The sequence below is a fragment of the Schistocerca nitens genome, chromosome 4 (assembly GCF_023898315.1).
Source record: "Schistocerca nitens isolate TAMUIC-IGC-003100 chromosome 4, iqSchNite1.1, whole genome shotgun sequence".
NCBI lineage: Eukaryota > Metazoa > Arthropoda > Insecta > Orthoptera > Acrididae > Schistocerca > Schistocerca nitens.
The window spans coordinates 147,425,283-147,443,571 of record NC_064617.1 but is presented as its reverse complement, the minus strand read 5'-3'; the positions used below and the strand labels follow the sequence as shown (position 1 = coordinate 147,443,571).

The 18,289-nt window shown below is 42.7% G+C and overlaps 1 protein-coding gene across 2 annotated transcripts in view; it reads right to left on the bottom strand.

Moving 5' to 3' along the window:
- The window catches only part of LOC126251668 (calcium-independent phospholipase A2-gamma-like), an 80,485-nt gene that overhangs the window by 40,998 nt on the left and 21,198 nt on the right, over positions 1 to 18,289 (bottom strand). For both annotated transcript variants that reach the window (XM_049952239.1, XM_049952240.1), the window contains exons 3-6: positions 12,004 to 12,141; positions 10,188 to 10,342; positions 5,043 to 5,161; positions 4,758 to 4,963 (exon numbers count right to left, since the gene is read on the bottom strand). In XM_049952239.1, coding sequence (XP_049808196.1) covers positions 4,758 to 4,963; positions 5,043 to 5,161; positions 10,188 to 10,342; positions 12,004 to 12,141 — 618 coding nt within the window. The remainder of the gene's footprint in view (positions 1 to 4,757; positions 4,964 to 5,042; positions 5,162 to 10,187; positions 10,343 to 12,003; positions 12,142 to 18,289) is intronic.

Here is an 18,289-nt window from a genome sequence, read left to right as displayed (position 1 = left end):
TATTTGTTTCTTATTTTGGAACCTTTCCTGCCATCTGTTTCTACATCATGGAACACAATATCAGCAATGATGAAATCATCTATATTTTTGTGTGTTCTCTCTGTACTGTACAAATTAAAGATGCTGTCAGAACTAATGATTATTCTATCTGGTTACATCCCTCATGCACCATGGACCTTGCCGTTGGTGGGATGGCTTGTGTGCCTCAGCAATACAGATAGCCATACTGTAGGAGCCTTTGCGGTAGATGCTGGGGCAACAGTCTGGATGACTGACTGATCTGGACTTGCAATATCAAGCAAAACAACATTGCTGTGCCGGTATTGCGAATGGCTGAAAGTAGGGGAAACTACAGCTGTAATGTTTCCTGATGACATGGAGCTCTTCTGTGTGGTTAAATGACGATGGCATCCTCTCTTGGGTAAAACACTCCAGAAGTAAAATAGTCTCCCGTTCAGATCTCTGGGTAGGGACTACTCAGGAGGATGTTGGCATCAAGAGAAACAAAACTGGCATTATGGATCACAGCATGGAATGTTAGATCCTTTAATTGGGCAGGTTAGTTAGAAAATTTAGAAAGGGAAACGGATAGGTTGGTTGGTTGGATTAAAAGAGGGGGAAAGGGACCAAACTACAAGGTCAACAGTCCCTTGTTCTGAATAAAAGAATGCCAGAAGTGTGAGAATAAAACAAATGAGACTCACAACTCCGAACGGAATGAGAGGAAAAATCACAAGAATGGTGAAAGGCAACAAACATGTAAATGGACAAAAGGGGACAAGAAAATCACAGAAACACAAGAAACGGGATGAAAAGATTAAAACAACAAAGTAAATTACCATGGCTGGCTGACCATGAGGATAAAAAAGTCAGCCACTCTGCAACACATTAAAACCTCCACCCTAGAAGCACTAGGGTGGAGGACACAGAGGGACAAAGGACAAACCCACCCTCACGAATAAAACGTAAAACTAAATCAGCCGATGAGGCGTTGTCAGATAAAATTAGCGGAAATGAGTCCGGTAACCCAAGATTTCATATCTGTGCACTCAACGTGGGGCAGTGCACCAGAACATGAGCCACTGTCAACCGGGCACCGCACCGACAATCAGGTGCGTCTTCATGGCGCAGGAGGTAACCGTGGGTCGCCCAAGTGTGGCCAATGTGGAGCCGGCAGAGGACAACTGATTCCCTGCGAGTGGCCTGCATGGAAAACTTCCACAGATTCATAGTCTCCTTAATGGCATGCAGTTTGTTGTGTGTCCTGTTATGCCATTCCGTCTCCCAAACCCAAAAAACCCTACGGCATAAGTCAGAACGCAGGTCAGGTTCAGAGATGCCCATCTCCAGAAGCGGTTTCCACGTAGCCTGTTCGGCCAGCCTGTTGGCAAGTTCATTGCCTGGGATGTCGACGAGTCGTGGGGTCCACACAAACACCACTGAACGACGGGACCAGTCCAGGGTATAGATGGACTCCTGAATGGACGCTACCAAAGGATGGCGAGGGTAGCACTGCTTGATAGCTTGTAGGCTGCTCAAGGAGTTAGTACACAGATGAAACGACTCCCCAGGGCATGAACGGATGTGCTCAAGAGCAGGAGATGTAGCTACCAGCTCTGCAGTGAATACACTGCAGCCATCAGGCAAGGAATGCTGTTCAATAATGGCCTCTGTGGACATAGGCGAAGCCAACATGACAATCAGCCATCGGTGTAAACCATTTGAGAGCAACGCAACATGTCAAGAATCGAGAGGAAGTGACAGCGGAGAGTGGCAGGAGTAACTGAGTCCTTAGAGTCATGCAAAAGGTCCAGATGAATCTGCGGCCTAGGTGTACACCATGGAGCTGTATGCAGATGGACCTGGATGGGAGGTGGTAAAGGGAAGGACTACAGTTCAGACAGAAGGGATCACACACGAACCGCAGTCATTAGCCCTGACCTGGGCCGCTGATGTGGGGAGATGAACTGCCGTGGGTGGAAAAAGGAGACAGTAATTCGGATGCTAGAAGAACTATGAGTGTGTGCAGTGTAACTGGCGAGCAATTGTGCACGTCGGATCTGCAATGTTGGGACTCTGGCCTCCACCGGGACACTGGTCACCAGACTCATTCTAAAATCTCCCTTCGCTAGGCGATCGCCACAGTGGTACACTGGGTAGAGTACATGCAACGCTGAGGGCGCCACCGAACCATAAACCAGACTACCATAGTCAAGGCACAATTGAACAAGGGCTCTGTAGAGCTGCAGCAGAGTAGAGCGATCTGCAACCCAGTTGGTGCTGCTCAGGCAATGGACGGCATTGAGGTGCTGCCAGCACTTCCGCTTAAGCTGACGAAGCTGAGGAGCCAAGTCAATCGGGCATCGAAAACCAGTCCTAAGAATCGATATGTCTCCATTACAGTGAGTGGATCATCATGAAGGTAAAGTTCTGGTTCTGGATGAACGGTACGATGCCGACAGAAGTACATGACACACGACTTAGTGGCCGAAAACTAGAAGCCGTGGGCAAGAGCCCATGACTGCACCTCATGGATGGCTCCCTGTAGGTGCCACTCAGCAACACCAGTACTGGTGGAGCAGTACGAAATGCAGGAATCGTCTGCATACGGAGAGGGTGAGATGGACGGCCCTACAGCTGCTGCTAGTCCATCAACGGCCACTAAAGATAGTGATACACTCAATACAGAGCGCTGTGGAAGCCCATTCTCCTGGATATGGGAGGAACTATTGGAGGCACCAACTTGGACACTGGAAGTACAGAGTGACAGGAAATTCTGGATAAAAATCGGGAGTGGGCCTCCGAGACCCACCCGCATAATGTGGCAAGGATATGATGTCACCAGGTGGTGTCATACACTTTGCATGGATCAAAAAAGGCAGCAACCAGGTCTTGGCATCTGGAAAAGGCTGTTCAGATGGCAGACTCTAGAGACATGAGATTATCAGTGGTAGAGCGACCCTGGCAGAAGCCACCCTGACATGGAGCCAGTAGGCCACGTGACTCCATGACTCAACCCAATCGCCTACGCACCATACATTCCAGCAGCTTACAAAGAACATTGGTGAGGCTGATGGGCTGATAGCTATCCACATCAAGCAGGTTTGTATCGGGTTTGAGCACTGGGATGATGGTGCTCTCCTGCCATTGTGATGAAAAGACGCCATCACACCAGATCCTGTTGAAGATGACAAGGAGATGGTGCTTGTAGTCAGACGAAAGATGTTTAATCATCTGACTGTGAATCCGATCTGGCCCATGAGCTGTGTTGGGGCAATGTGCAAGGGCACTGAGGAGCTCCCACTCTGTAAATGGGGTGTTACAGGGTTCACTGTGGCATATAGTGAACAAGAGGACTTCCCTTTCCATCCACCATTTGAGGGTGTGAAAGGCTAGGGGATAGTTTCCGACACAGAGGCTCGAACACAGTGCTCAGGAAACTGCTCGGCAATCGCATTTGCATTGCTACATAGCACACCATTGATGGTAACGCCAGGGACAACTGTTGGGGTCTGGTACCCAAAAAGACGTCTGATCTTCGTCCAGACTCGGGAAGCTGACGTATGGCACCCATTCCTCGACACATACCTCTCCCAACACTCCTGTTTCCGTTGTTTTATAAGCTGGTATACACGGGCACATAGCCGCTTAAAGGCTATCAGATGCTCTAGGGAAGGGTGTCGCTTATGAGGCTGTAGAGTTCGTCGACACACTAAAGAGCGAGGGATCGCGTTTTCTGCTGCAGAAACGATCGTGGTAGTGACCTGCTCAACCATGGTTGGTTGGTTGGTTGGTTGGTTTGAGGGATAAAGGGACCAAACTACAGGGTCATCAGTCCCTTGTGTAGTGTAACATTGCACTACAATACTTTTTTATACATTACATTTGACTGTACAATACATACAGAAGCCTACTACAACAAGCTCTAAGCAGGTAAGCAGGCAGCGTGTTACACAGGAAAAGCATGTAACAAGGCATCAGATTATAAAATACAAATTTTTAAATGTCTCTCTTAAATTGTATATGAGCTTGACAAGTTATGCCACATTATGCCTATTGGATTGTTTGGTTCTGAAACTGCATTACTGATATGTGTCATACTGGTACATTACAAAAATATGTCTACTACAAGAGGAATGAGGATCTAAAGTAACACTATCATGTATAAACTATACCACTGCTAGCAATGCATAGCTATCTTAGTCTGGCTTTGGGTGCTCTTGAAGTAGTTTTTGTCCTTATAAAATTCAGATAAGAGACAAGATGGAACAAAATGGAATTCTGCATTGTGAAATCATAAGAACTGAAAACAAAGTGATCAAAAAAGGACAATTGTAGACTCATATGGCCTCCACTGATACACACTACTTTATTAATTATCTTGTGTTGCACTGGTATGCAAGAAGTTGGAATTTACACTATATTTAATAAAACTCAATGGCTTCAGCTTACAATTTTATAACGAAAATTATAGAAAGCCAATCATCTCTTCTTATTTTCCCTTTCCTTATGTTATTAGTTTAAAATTGCTCCTCTCACACTTGACAAGACTTTCACTCTGAAATCTGAAATTTATATTTAGTTTTTAAGGAGAATAACATGCAAATCCTATTCGACAGGGACACTAAGATATGAAAATAAAAAGAAACAACATTAATAAATTTTGAACATTCAATTTATTTAGAATTTTTATTTTTCTTATCAATTTATTTAGAATTTTTATTTTTCTTATAAAGCCACATTAATCTTCTACATACCTTTGGACAATTGGGACTTCTTGAGGTCTTTATAAGCTGTGTATCTCCAATATAATTTTTCAGCAGTTTCTCCCACAACTCAGTACTGTAATAGGAGTGAGACCATACTAAGCTGCTGGTTCCCCAAATAGGATTTTGAGTAAAGATTTCTGTACTTAGTTCTTTATAAAGTGTGGATACTTCATCTAATGGTTTTCTTTGGGCACCTAAAATCAAGAAAAAGCCATTAATAACTGTAGAAGCAAGTGCAAAAACACATCAAAAAGTCTTATCTTGTATACATACCAACAACACAAGCTAGTATAGCACCTGTACTGACACCACAGACGAAGTCAAACAATTCATATACACTTTTCCCAGTAAGTTCTTCCAGTTTCTTGAGCATCTCTATCACAACAACACCTCTGAAAAAAGGGGTACAAGATCATTAGTGGGGCTTCAATTATGTCAAGTGTAAAATTAATCTTTCCATCTCTGACGTAAATGGGTACATATAAACCTGTAATAACTATAATCATTTATGCTATTTGTTGAAAATTGAGACAATGAGCCTTTGGCTGTGTGAAATACAGGTTAATTCATACGAAAAAAGCAATCAGAGCAAGCAGCTACAGTTAACAATGCGCTGTTAGCAGTTTCAAACTGACAAGTTCATCATTACACAGTAGTTAAATGTGTAGTGGCAGACCACATGAAGTCCTTAAACAGAGACGGGCATAATTCATATAGATTTCTGTCTACATAACGATTCCAATAAATACACTATTCAAGAAATTTTATCCACAAATAAATTGTTGGCGGAAAAAAGGTTTTTCTATCACTGTCACTACAAATAATTATTTGTTATTTATTGTTCAGAACTTAACTAGTAAATAAAGTAGAATACCACCACATTTTCTTCCTTAACTTGAAAAGAACTGGGTCACTTATAACCAGCTTTTGTTCCTGCAGTTCAGTTTAGTTTCTGTTTGATGCTTTATTAAGGCTTTGTAAGGAAGTGTGCATTGGTAGCTTAGTGGGTAATTTCTTGGCTACTAAGTTAATGGCCTGGGTTCAATACCACCCCCCGTTGGTTTCGGGACCACTTCTTTTCCCTCTAACAATGGGGAAAATGTTCCTTTATAGGTTCCCCCGTAACCGGCTGGGTAAGTCAGTTCTGAGCTTTCAGGAAAGCAATGTCATACCAACTCCAACAGAACATGCCAAATAAAGCACTGCATTGTTCAAACCAACCTTTGGGTCAGGCACAGCTTTATTTGCTTTACAGCGTAACAAACATAATGTAACAATCCTTCACGGTGACTAAACAGTTCACACTACCAGGGCAGCCCAATTCAACTGACACTGCTCTTGCCAATGCTTTCATCTCTCCCGCTCCTGCTAGGTAGGTAAAGATGAGAACGCGCCAACAAACTCTGATCTGCAATACCTACCTCAATTGCACGAACATTGCTAACACTACCAAATATGGTTGTCTCATTGATACAATTACACAATTATCTTGTATTTGTAGTGCTATAAAATGAGGAAACAAAGTAAGGACTCAGTATTTGCTAGCTACTACCACCAACATGCTTTAAATCTAACTTCTCCTAAAACAGTATTAGCCAAAGTTGATTGCAAACCTACACGAAAATGTCACAATTTGTGGAATACTATTGGGTGTCCAAACTCATCCAAGATAGTTAAAATTATGTAAGGACTAACTCAGAGTAAGCTCTGAGCTGCAATCCTTAATAGTTTCTTGATCCGACAAAAATCTGTGTAATTACGTAAGGCTTTGTGACTGATAAATTTCATAAGAGACACTGAATCTGACTACATACTGCAGCACACAGGCAACTTTCTATTAAGAAAGAGTCAACTGATGATTTGTAGACTTTTTTTGCCTTTCTACACCAAATGGTTTCAGCAGAAACTTATCCACAATTTCAAAGCCAGTAGTTCACCTATATCACTGTCCATTATCAAGGGGAGGTTTACAATAAGCTACAGACACATAACAGCCAAAGAAATCTCAAAGAACTCAGGTGAAGCTTTTCAAATTAGGTTCTGACAGGAAAAGAAAATGAATTTTTCGATTCTGTGTGGGATTTGGAATGTGAAGCTGATATGGAGTCACTACAAAGTCATTCACCAAAAATTTTTACCATATAAGATTATAAAATTTAAAGCCTTATATCTTTATGCTGAAATAAAGACTACCTCTTTTGTATGTGAGGAATGTATTTTTCTATATGCCTAAATGAAAAGTATTCCAAAATCAAATAAACTTTCTGCCAATACGGCTGGGTGGGTGGGTGGGGGGGTGGGGGGGTGGGGGGGGGGGGGGGGAGTTAATCTGAAAACTAATTTAAAAGCGACAAGAGGTAGATTATTATATAAATTACTAAAAATTGGAGCAATAAAAGCCATTGAATTTCAAATTTGTTTATTACTCTTAACGTATTTTGTTTATAGATGGCCAACAAATGTTTTTATTATCAGAAATGAATAATATTTCAAATAAATATTTTTATCTGAATTCATGTACAATAATTTTTATCTGTCTTTGTTACTCAGCATTCGAATAACTTTTGCCCAACTCTGTCCATAAGATTGTTGAGATGATGGACATCTGATACAAACAAATACTGGGTGATCAAAAAGTCAGTATAAATTTGAAAACTGAATAAATCACGGAATAATGTAGACAGAGAGGTACAAATTGACACACATGGTTGGAATGACATGGGGTTTTATTAGAACCACAAAAATACAAAAGTACAAAAAATGTCCGACAGATGGCACTTCATCTGATCAGAATAGCAATAATTAGCATAACAAAGTAAGACAAAGCAAAGATGATGATGTTTACAGGAAATGCTCAATATGTCCACCATCATTCCTCAACAATAGCTGTAGTCGAGGAATAATGTTGTGAACAGCACTGTAAAGCATGTCCGGAGTTATGGAGAGGCATTGGCGTCGGATGTTGTCTTTCAGCATCCCTAGAGATGTCGGCCGATCACGATACACTTGTGACTTCAGGTAACCCCAAAGCCAATAATCGCACGGACTGAAGTCCAGGGACATGGGAGGCCAAGCATGACGAAAGTGGCGGCTGAGCACACGATCATCACCAAATGACACGCGCAAGAGATCTTTCACGCATCTAGCAATATGGGGTGGAGCGCCATCCTGCATAAACATTGTACGTTCCAGCAGGTGTTTATCAGCCAGGCTGGAGATGATGCGATTCTGTAGCATATCAGCGTACCTCTCACCCGTCACGGTAGCAGTTACAAAACCAGAATCACACATTTCCTTGAAGAAAAAAGTCCCGATAACGGCAGATGTGGTAAATCCAACCCATACCGTGACTTTCTCATCGTGCAATGGAGTTTCCACGACAGTTCTAGGATTTTCGGTAGCCCAAATTCTGCAGTTGTGGGAGTTGACAGACCCTCGCGTGCGTTAAATGAGCTTTGTCGGTCCACAACACGTTACTCAACCAATTGTCTTCTTCCGCCATCTTTTGAAATGCCCACACTGCAAATGCCCTCCGCTTCACTAAATCACCAGGTAACAGTTCATGATGCCGATGGATTTTGTACGGATAGCATCAGAGGGTGCGCCTAAGTGCCAACCAAACAGTAGTGAATGGAATGCTGGTGCGACGTGTGACTGCACGAGCGCTGACTTCCCCGTGCATAGACGAACCCACTACAGTCTCCATTTCTTCCTGAACTGTCTCAGCAGCCTTGTGCTCGGTCGGCCACTATGGGGTATATCGTCTAAACAACCCGTCGCTTCAAACTTTGAAATCATTCTCGCCACAGCTGCATTTGTCAACGGACCTTTACCTGTTCGAATACCCTTCCTATGGCGATAGGATTGTAATGCAGAACTAGCACATTCCCCATTCTGATAATACAGCTTCACTAAAAGCTGTCGTTTCAGGCAACATCAACATGCTGCGACTGCTGGCGCATCTGATTCTCTCTTTCATTACAGCTCCTTTTATACATGCGCAGTCACTGACGTTTTGCTGTCCAGCGCCATCTGTCGGACATTTTGTGAACTTTGTTTTTTGTTTGGTTCTAATAAAACACCATGTCATTCCAAGCATGTGTGTCAAGTTTTACCTCTCTATTTACATTATTCAGTGGTTTATTAAGTTTTCAAATTTATACTGACTTTTTGATCACCCGGTACATAATATTCTGCATGTAGTTTAGTGCCAGAGAAGCTGAGTGCAAGATAGGCATCATGTCTGGTAACTCTAGAAAAAATGAACTTGAGGAATGATATACTAAAAATTTGTTTGAAACAACTGAAGCAAAATCGGCAGTGTTTTTAGTATTACGTGACTGCAGGTGAAATGAAGATCCATCATTATAACTCTGAAACAAAATTTCTGTAAAGCAGTGAGTCGGGAGAGGCATTGGAGCACAAAAAAATAAATAAATAAATAAATAAATAAATAAATAAAAATGCAAAAACCATTTTATCAATTGAAAACGTGATGGTGAAAATTTTTTGAAACTCATAGTGTATCATCTTGTTGACTATTTCTAAAATGTCAACATAGTTAGTGGCTCCTATTATGCAAAATTGACAGAATGAAGCAGAAACTATGAACATTAATTATCATGAAAGAGCTCATCTAACAGAATGATGCACCTGATCACAAACTGACCGTTGATATGGTAAATGTTCAAGGTACGTGTACTGCAGTTTACACACACATTTCAGTTTGCTTCCCCCCCCCTTCAAGACAAACCTATTTATGGTAAAATTTACAAATTTCATAAACTGTACCAACTATAATAGATGTATGCATACAAATGTTGAACGATTCATGGCACATGGTGGCAATGGCTTTCCACAATTGGCCAGTATGTCTCAATTACACTCAACCAGAGAATGGAGAAGTTATATTGCAACTCGCTAGTCGTCAGGTGTTCCACTTCAAAATATTTAGTAGATGTTGAGCACCGTGTACACAAAAATAAATTGAAAACTGTTTCTGTTTCAAGAGAAGGGAACACACACAAAAATGCAAATGGCAGATAAAGTTCTTACCACAAGTGACTCGCCAGTTCTATACACAGGGACAGTGTCATACTTGTTATGAAACAATATAAACTAAGACATAGTTGCATGTTTGCTGCTATTTTGCTATACAAAATACATAATTACAGTGAAGTGTGGGCAGCATAAAACAACTTCACATGAATTCCTTCAACTTTACAAGAACTTTCAGAACACACTATAGTTGTCACACACTAACAGATGAAAGTCACTAATGACACAAACATCCTATTTCTGCGGCTCCAGTCCCAGAAATTTGATTCTTTATATATAAATCACACCGAACTTCGTAAATATCCTTCTCTTAGTGACAAAAGTACAAGAAATATATAGCAAATGTGTGAAAAACATTACCTTATACCTCCACCGTCAATTGATAAAATCCTGATTCCTCGACCAGGTGGTGGATCGACATAGCCCAAAATTGAAAGAGCTTCACGAACTGTGGCAAGCGTGTTTTCATCTCTAGTTTGTGCACGAAGACGTAACAGGGTTCCAATACCTCCTTCCTAAGTAAAATATGTTTTATTAGATGTCATACAAATAGAAGACAGTTAATGAAGTTTGCTGTTTATACAACATTACTGTTATATGATTCCTTCGGAAGTGCTACATTTCCAAGTATTAAGCAGATGAAGGGCAGATTGGTGGTTAAGCAGAGGTCTAGTCTGCAAATGCACAGGTTTTCGGTTTAATCTTTTGTCGGTCACTGTATATTTTTCCTACTACTTAATACTTTATTTCTGGCAAAGATTTGTATGTGTGACATGTGTCGAATCACACTGTGGTACATAGTTCACATTAAACTGTAGGTCCCCCTGCAACTGGCTGGGTACATCAGTTTAAAAGTCAAGGGATAGAAAGAGCACATTAACTCCAATAGGACCTTGCCTAATGAAAAACTGCAGTGTTCAAACCAACCTTTTGGTTATGCTGAAAATTTACAGCCTAGATCATCTATAAATGCAATACTATTTTAGACAGTGTTATGAAAACAGTTGTGTATATATATGTGTGTGTGTGTGTGTGTGTGTGTGTGTGTGTGTGTGTGTGTAATTCTGATGAAACTTCCTGGCAGATTAAAACTGTGTGCCCGACCGAGACTCGAACTCGGGACCTTTGCCTTTCGCGGCCAAGTGCTCTACCATCTGAGCTACCGAAGCACGACTCACGCCCGGTACTCACAGCTTTACTTCTGCCAGTATCTCGTCTCCTACCTTCCAAACTTTACAGAAGCTCTTCTGCAAACCTTGCAGAACTAGCACTCCTGAAAGAAAGGATAAAGCGGAGACATGGCTTAGCCACAGCCTGGGGGATGTTTGCCCGCGAAAGGCAAAGGTCCCGAGTTCGAGTCTCGGTCGGGCACACAGTTTTAATCTGCCAGGAAGTTTCATATCAGCGCACACTCCGCTGCAAAGTGAAAATCTCATTCTGGAAATTCTGATGAAGACGCATTTGGCCAAAACCTTTGTTTGACAGTTTTTTCTGTTGTGCCTATATGCGACTCAGCATCTCCACTATATAGTAAGTAGGAACTTTCCTTTTAATAATATTGTTACATTACATCCTGGATTTTCCATTGTTCAATATTATTCTAGACAATTCATAAATTACCTGTTCTCTAACAAATAGCTGATAACATTCCTGAACTGAATCCTCGCTGACTTTATCTTTTCCAATTAGTGTTTTTCACTTTTTGAGTCAGAACTTAACAATATACATGTAACTCGATTCCCCCCCCCCCCCCCCTTTTGTGTGAATGTGGACTGTATTATTTTCACTAAAACACAGAGTATACAAACATGCAATCTATAAAGCCATCCTGAAGACTGGCTATACTAACTCTTGACAAATGTTAGTGAAGGAGTAGACTTATGAACAACTTCACACAATCATAGACTACATTATTGAAGGTGAATTTTCAACAGTCTTAGGTGAACACTATGCTCTTGAGTATTTTTAGGCATGTAATAATATCATACATCAACTTATATTAACAACACCAAAGCGCATGGTTGATTTACAAGAAGTTATAAATGGTGTCAAATTCAGCACGAGGTTTTATAAAATGTAGTCCTCATGAATTTGTAAAGCCTTCTGTATTGAAGTACAAAAATTCACAAATTAGAAAAAAAAGAACAGAGAGAGAGAGAGAGAGAGAGAGAATTACCTTTATAACAAGATGCTTGGCCTCTGGGTACTGATTTAAATGGTTTGTCAAATCTTCGAGTCGTTTATGTCTCGATAGCTCACTTTCGGCTGCGCTTATTGATGCAATCACATGTTTTGTTCTAGATCTCAGGCTTGGCTGCAAACAGAATTTGAAATTCTGGTTGAAGCAAATGATTTTCGAAAATCAGAAGCAAAATGCCCCAAATATATGGACAGAAAAGAATATAAGATACAAAAATAATAAATTACTGTACAGATAGTTAAGCGTTCGTAAGCTTGGAATGACGTGTGCCTGTTTACAAAGTTAGATGGAATATGGTGAACATTGAGGAGGTAGAAAGTAATAAAGTGATGGAAAAATCACTAAATATTTTTAAATCCAGAAACTCCAATAATTATGTATATGTGTATGAGTAGTGTATATTCAACAAGGATATCTGTAAGTCATTTCACACATCCAACAACATTCATTCATGGAACATTAAAACATATAACGGTTGTAATAGGAAAGGGTATTTAAATTATACAAATGGAAAAACAACAGCTTTTCTCATAGTATTTGTATATATGTATATCTCCTTTTTTTTCTCATCCGAACCCCTTTACTATGTCACACGGACAGGGGGGGGGGGCAGGGGGGGGGGGGGGAGTGTTCACATTTTACTTAATGATTGTGCAGTTATTTATGCCAATGGTACAGGCAAATATATGACACAAACTTACAGCCTGCCATTTAACCAACAAACTGTATCAAACAAGACAACCTAGATACATGAAGGACAGAAAAAACAAAGGAATATAATAATTTAAAGAAAAAGCTGTAGTAAGGCAAAGACAAATGAGCAATTATACAACTTCTTTAATGTTTATCCCTAATGGAGGTGGGGCCAGTATCCTTTCACTTTGAAAATGGGAAACTATGAAATAAAAGAAATGCACAAAGGAAAATACTGGTAAAGATAAAAGAAAGAAAAAGTTAGAACATAGGAATCTGCATAAAACAGGTAGAAAGACAAACATATCTGCACATAAATTGTCTGTCTGATAGCAAATATTCAGTCTCCTTTTACAATATTAACACTAAAAAAATTTTGCAAGGAGGACCATGGCAGCTGGGATAACTTACTAAAGAACACAGCCTCTGTCACAACACCCTTTTCATCCTCTGTTGTTGTTTTATTATTTTTCCTCTTTCTACTGTTTGCCATTAACTTTGACTTTTCTGCATTTTCCCATTTTCTTTCTGTATGGTATGTTGTCTTCCATATATTTAGTTGTCAAATAGGTTTTATGAACATACACACTGTCTGAAACAACTCGCTTGTGCAGCTATTTTGTTATGATCAACATTTCATTTCTTGTTCCACAAAAACTTTTTTTGTTTATATTAAATGCAATACATTCTTGTCCTAAAACCTCTGTAGTAAATAAACACAGTGTCACAGATTGAAATGAAAACTTTATTTCTACTTTCCACAGCCAGTACATACTCTATAAATTGAGCAATTACAGTACACCTCACAAAATGATGTGAAATTTCAGTCAGTTGCAACTTTTCCAGGATGTTTACAGACTCCACAGAAAATCAATTGTTAAGCAAGCAAAACTATCAACATAACAAGAAAGGATGACAAATAATATGATGGACACGCTTTCCAGACACCACGCACACTGAACCGCTGCTCGACCAATCCCTTATTCTGCTCTGATGAAGCAACGCCCCCCAGCCGTGCTCTTGGCAGCCGGCTTGTGCCACATCACTTGGCTCGCATCATCGCCTGGTGCATTTTGTTGGGGTATGCGTGAACAGCATAATTCTTACTACGCATTCATTGTCAGTGTTCTGTCATGATTCCTTTGACAAGCGGAATGCTACTGCATTTTTCTGCCCTACCTTCCCAAGCTGCTCCCCTCGTGGTACTTCTACTGACTACTGATGCCGGACGCCTGGTTTGTCCTCCCAGTATCAACAATTGGAATACTGTGTGGAGTGGAGTGTAAATAGCACAGCAAAGTGCAGTGCGGGCCAGGAGTACCAAGTGGGTTTATTGCTAGTACACGTCCGGCTGTTTTGGCATACCCTTTGCCACCAAGCATGCCATTGAAGTGGGTTTTTGTGACAGATAAGGCTGAACAAAGGCTGTAAGCCACTCAAGATCTGCCCTGTCCAGAGACTTCAATCCGAGCAAGGGCCTTCCTTAATTAAGTGGTATTAATTCATTGAATTTTACTGTAGTCATTATCTTTACGAATAATACCTTGGAACCAGCCCTTAAGGCTCTTCCAAAATATCCCAGTATTTGTTGTCATTTTCCTTAATCAGCACACCTTTTAGGCACATAGCCCCTTACAAGTACAGGAAGGAACTTAAATCGTACATTCCTTGGCGACCTCCTCTAAACCAAAGTGCCGAGTCTCACTATCAAAACACTGGCTTTTCTTTTTTATTATTCCGATTAGCACACCCCACGTGGTCATGAAATCAGTTCCCATTAGGTCGGCCGGATGCATCCAGCTCGCATCCCCACCCGCCCCTTGCCTTCTGCACACCTCCTGCACCCCTCCACACACACTATCCCTCCACATGCATCACCTCCCCCCTCCCCCCACACCCCTCCACGCATGCCCTCCCTTAACATGCACCACTGCTCCCCTCCTGCACCTCTCCCTGCTCCCCTCCACATACACCGTGCCCCCGCATGACCTGCTCTTCAGCTATTCACCGCACCCCCAAGAAAAGGAAACTCAACACTCAAACCATCGCTGACCACTATCCAGTCCCACTCCTCCGCATCTACAACAATGCTATCTTGGAAGCTACTGTCTTTAGTTGAGATAGACTGTGGTAAACCCTACACACAAATCTCAGCTGCCTCAGCGGACATTGAGAAAACAGCCATAATCACACATTTCAATCTGTTCAAGAGTGTATTCATCACATTCAGTGTCCGCAACATTCGGCGTCTACAATGCTGAAGAAACATAGCGAATTTTGGACAACATCCTCCAGGGAGCACCAAGGTGTTTAACCTACATAGATGATATCATCTACTCCAGAGATCCTATTGAACATCCAACACCTGCTCGAAATTTTTTGCTCAACATGGCAAAATGTTTTTTCTGGGTGAGCGAGATCAAATGCCTCAGGCACTTAGTCTCTGCTGCCATTTCCCACTCCCTCCTCGAGACAGTACAAGCAGTAGCATACCTTCCACACCCTATTACATTCAAAGGCCTCAGAAGTTTCATGGTCACGGTCAACTTTTTCCGCTGCCATCTTAAGGACACTGCTGCCAGCCAAGAGTACCTTATCACAGCACTCTGTTGCGATAAAAACAAAGGAAACAAGCTGGTCAGTTGGCCACAGGCCATGATCAAGAGCTTCAGAAAAACAAAACAGGACCTCACCAATGTGGCTCTGTGTTGTCCCCCATCCACCCTAATGGCCCCCTCACAATAGTGGCAGATGTGAGCCATACGGCTATTGGGGCCATCCTGCAACAATACATGGACAATGTCTGGCAATCGATCACCTTGTTTTCGTCCAAGCTATCCAACACACAGTGCCGCTGGACCGTATATGACAGTGAGCTGTTCGCAGTCCACAAAGCCATCTGCTATTTCCGAGCTTCAGTCGAGTATGCGTCTTTACGATCTTCACAGACCACTGCCCACTGCACCTTGACAATTTAGGCTACATAGTAACATTGCAGCAGATTGCCTTAGCCGCTCTTGTGTCATCACCAACCCTTACACTACAATGAGCTGGCCACTGCTCAAAGACGGGGACCCGGAACTAGCCCACTCCCTTCAAAATGCAGACTTGGGCCTCAACTTCCAGCTAAAATCCGTACCCAGCTCTGATCATAACATCTGGTGTGACATCCTTATGGATCCTTCACAGCCTGACAGTTCCGACGATCTCCCCCACCCTTTCTTCCCTCCTGCCTCCCAAAAACGAGTATTTGACATTGTCCACGGCCTCACACACCCAGGCATCCACACTTCTGCCACTCTCATGAAACAATGCTTTGTCTTGCCGGGCATCCAGTGTGACTGCAGAAACTGGGCCTGTGTCACATGACAACACACAAAGGTCGGACACTGTGTTCACATTCACTCCCCTGCATCCGCCTGCCCCCCCCCCCCCCCCCTCCACTGGTTCACGCACGTTCATCTCAACATTGTTGTTCCACTATCCTCCTCCAATGGATATCGATATCTGCTGGCAACTGTATATCCGACATTTCAGCTGAAACTGTGGCTGCAGCCTTTGTTTGAAACTGGGTGTCCCGTTTTGATTGCCCACGTGTCATCACTAAAGACTGCGAGTGCCCATTCACCTTGGCCCTCTTCCACTCAAACAGCTACCTGAGGCTCCAGTTTCCACCATACCACCAGCTACCACCATGCAGCTAACAGCACTGTGGAGCGGTTCCACAGTACACTTAAAGCAGCCCTCACAAATTATTCTTCTGAATGGTCCACTGGCCTGCCCACAGTATGCCTAGGCCTGCGGATTGCACACAAAACTGGCCTGGGAACTTCTGCTACCGGACTGGTACAAGGATAGTCCCTCGCCATTCCTGGTGATTTTGTGGAAGCGATGCTGCTCCCACCTAACAGTAGCATCCCAGGTTTTGTGCAGCAGCTCCAGGGCTTCGTGGCCCAGCTGCAACCAACACCTCCACACCATCATAGTGAGCCTTCATCCACCATGACGTCACAGCATGCACAAACATCATGCTTTGGCTGGAAGCTTACCAGCAAGCGCTCTGCCCTCAGTATTTGGGCCCGCACTTGGTGTTTGTACATGGAGACAAGACATTCTCCATTTGCCTGAATGGGGTCACAGCTGCCCCCATAGACAGGCCCAAGCTGGCCTACATCCTAGAGCCCCCTCCAGCCAGTGAGAACAGCACCATCGAGGTGGAGTTGCCACCACCTGCCACCAGTCCCAGTCACAGCACCATCAACACTACACCGAATACTATGCAGGCCAACAAGGTCCCCTCCGATGTTCCTGATGTGCCACTGACCGACGCCAGGCGCCCCAATGCTGTGTCTGACACACCACCAGCCAATACCACCTCTAGCCCACCGCCAACTGACTATATGACTGAGACACTCCCCAGTGCCTAGGATCCTTATGTCGCCACTGCACTACCCTGTGTGTGTGTGTGTGTGTGTGTGTGTGTGTGTGTGTGTGTGTTGGGGCTTACGGGCACTCAACATCGAGATCAAGGTCATCAGTGCCCTGACACACATTAAAAGAAACAAATGTGGACAAACTTAGTAAAATGGAAGCATAAACGCAAAGAAAGTGGGAAAAGATGCAAAATGCTGTATAAGAAAATAAAATGTGAGGAAAACGAGAAAGGTGCGTCAAGGATGCCACAGGAAATTGTCACTGGCTGGCCACTTATGTAAAATATGGGCAAGCCAGTCTTCCTGTGAACAAATTAAGACTCTCTCACTAAAATCTTGGTAAAAATATTGGACAAGTCACAGAACTTTAAAACTTTAACCACATTTGTTTGAGTATTTCCTAAAAGAGATGGCATATCCGCCGTTAAGTCAGCCGCGGCCCGCTGGTCAGAAAATAAAATGCAGTCCAATAAAACGTGGTACACAGTGACCTGGATGCCACAAGTACCACACATTGGAAGGTCTTCTCGCCGGAGCAGGAAGCCATGCGTCATTGGACTGTGGCCTATCCGAAGACAAGTGAGGAGAACCTCATCCTGTCTATGGGGCTGAAAAGAAGTACCTCACTTGCATTGTGGGCTTGACTAAATGGAGCTTATTGTCAGTCATTTCCAACCACTCGTCCTCCCACCGACACATGACTCGTGAGCTCAATAGTGTGGTGAGTGCGTGCAGGGGGATGGCACACTGAAATACTAGCAGATCAAGACAGGCCTCCTTGGCTGTGGGACCTGCCCTTTTGTTCCCAGCAATGCCAACATGCCCTGAAACCCAGCAGAAAACCACCTCCTTCCCCAAAAGCTGTAGTTGGAGGAGGGCGTCCTGGATGTTCTGGACTATTTTATCTGCTGGATACAAATGTTACAATGAGTGAAGGGCACTTAGTGAATCGGAACAGACAAGAAATTTAGGATGGGAAGAGCATCTCATCTGCTCCAGTGCCATCAAGATCGCAGAAAATTATGCATCAAAGACAGTAAATACTTGAGGCAGTCTGACCTTGAGGACACGATCTGTAAAAACAACAGAGCAACCAACAGAATCCTCCTGTTTCGACCCATCTGTAAAAACGGCTA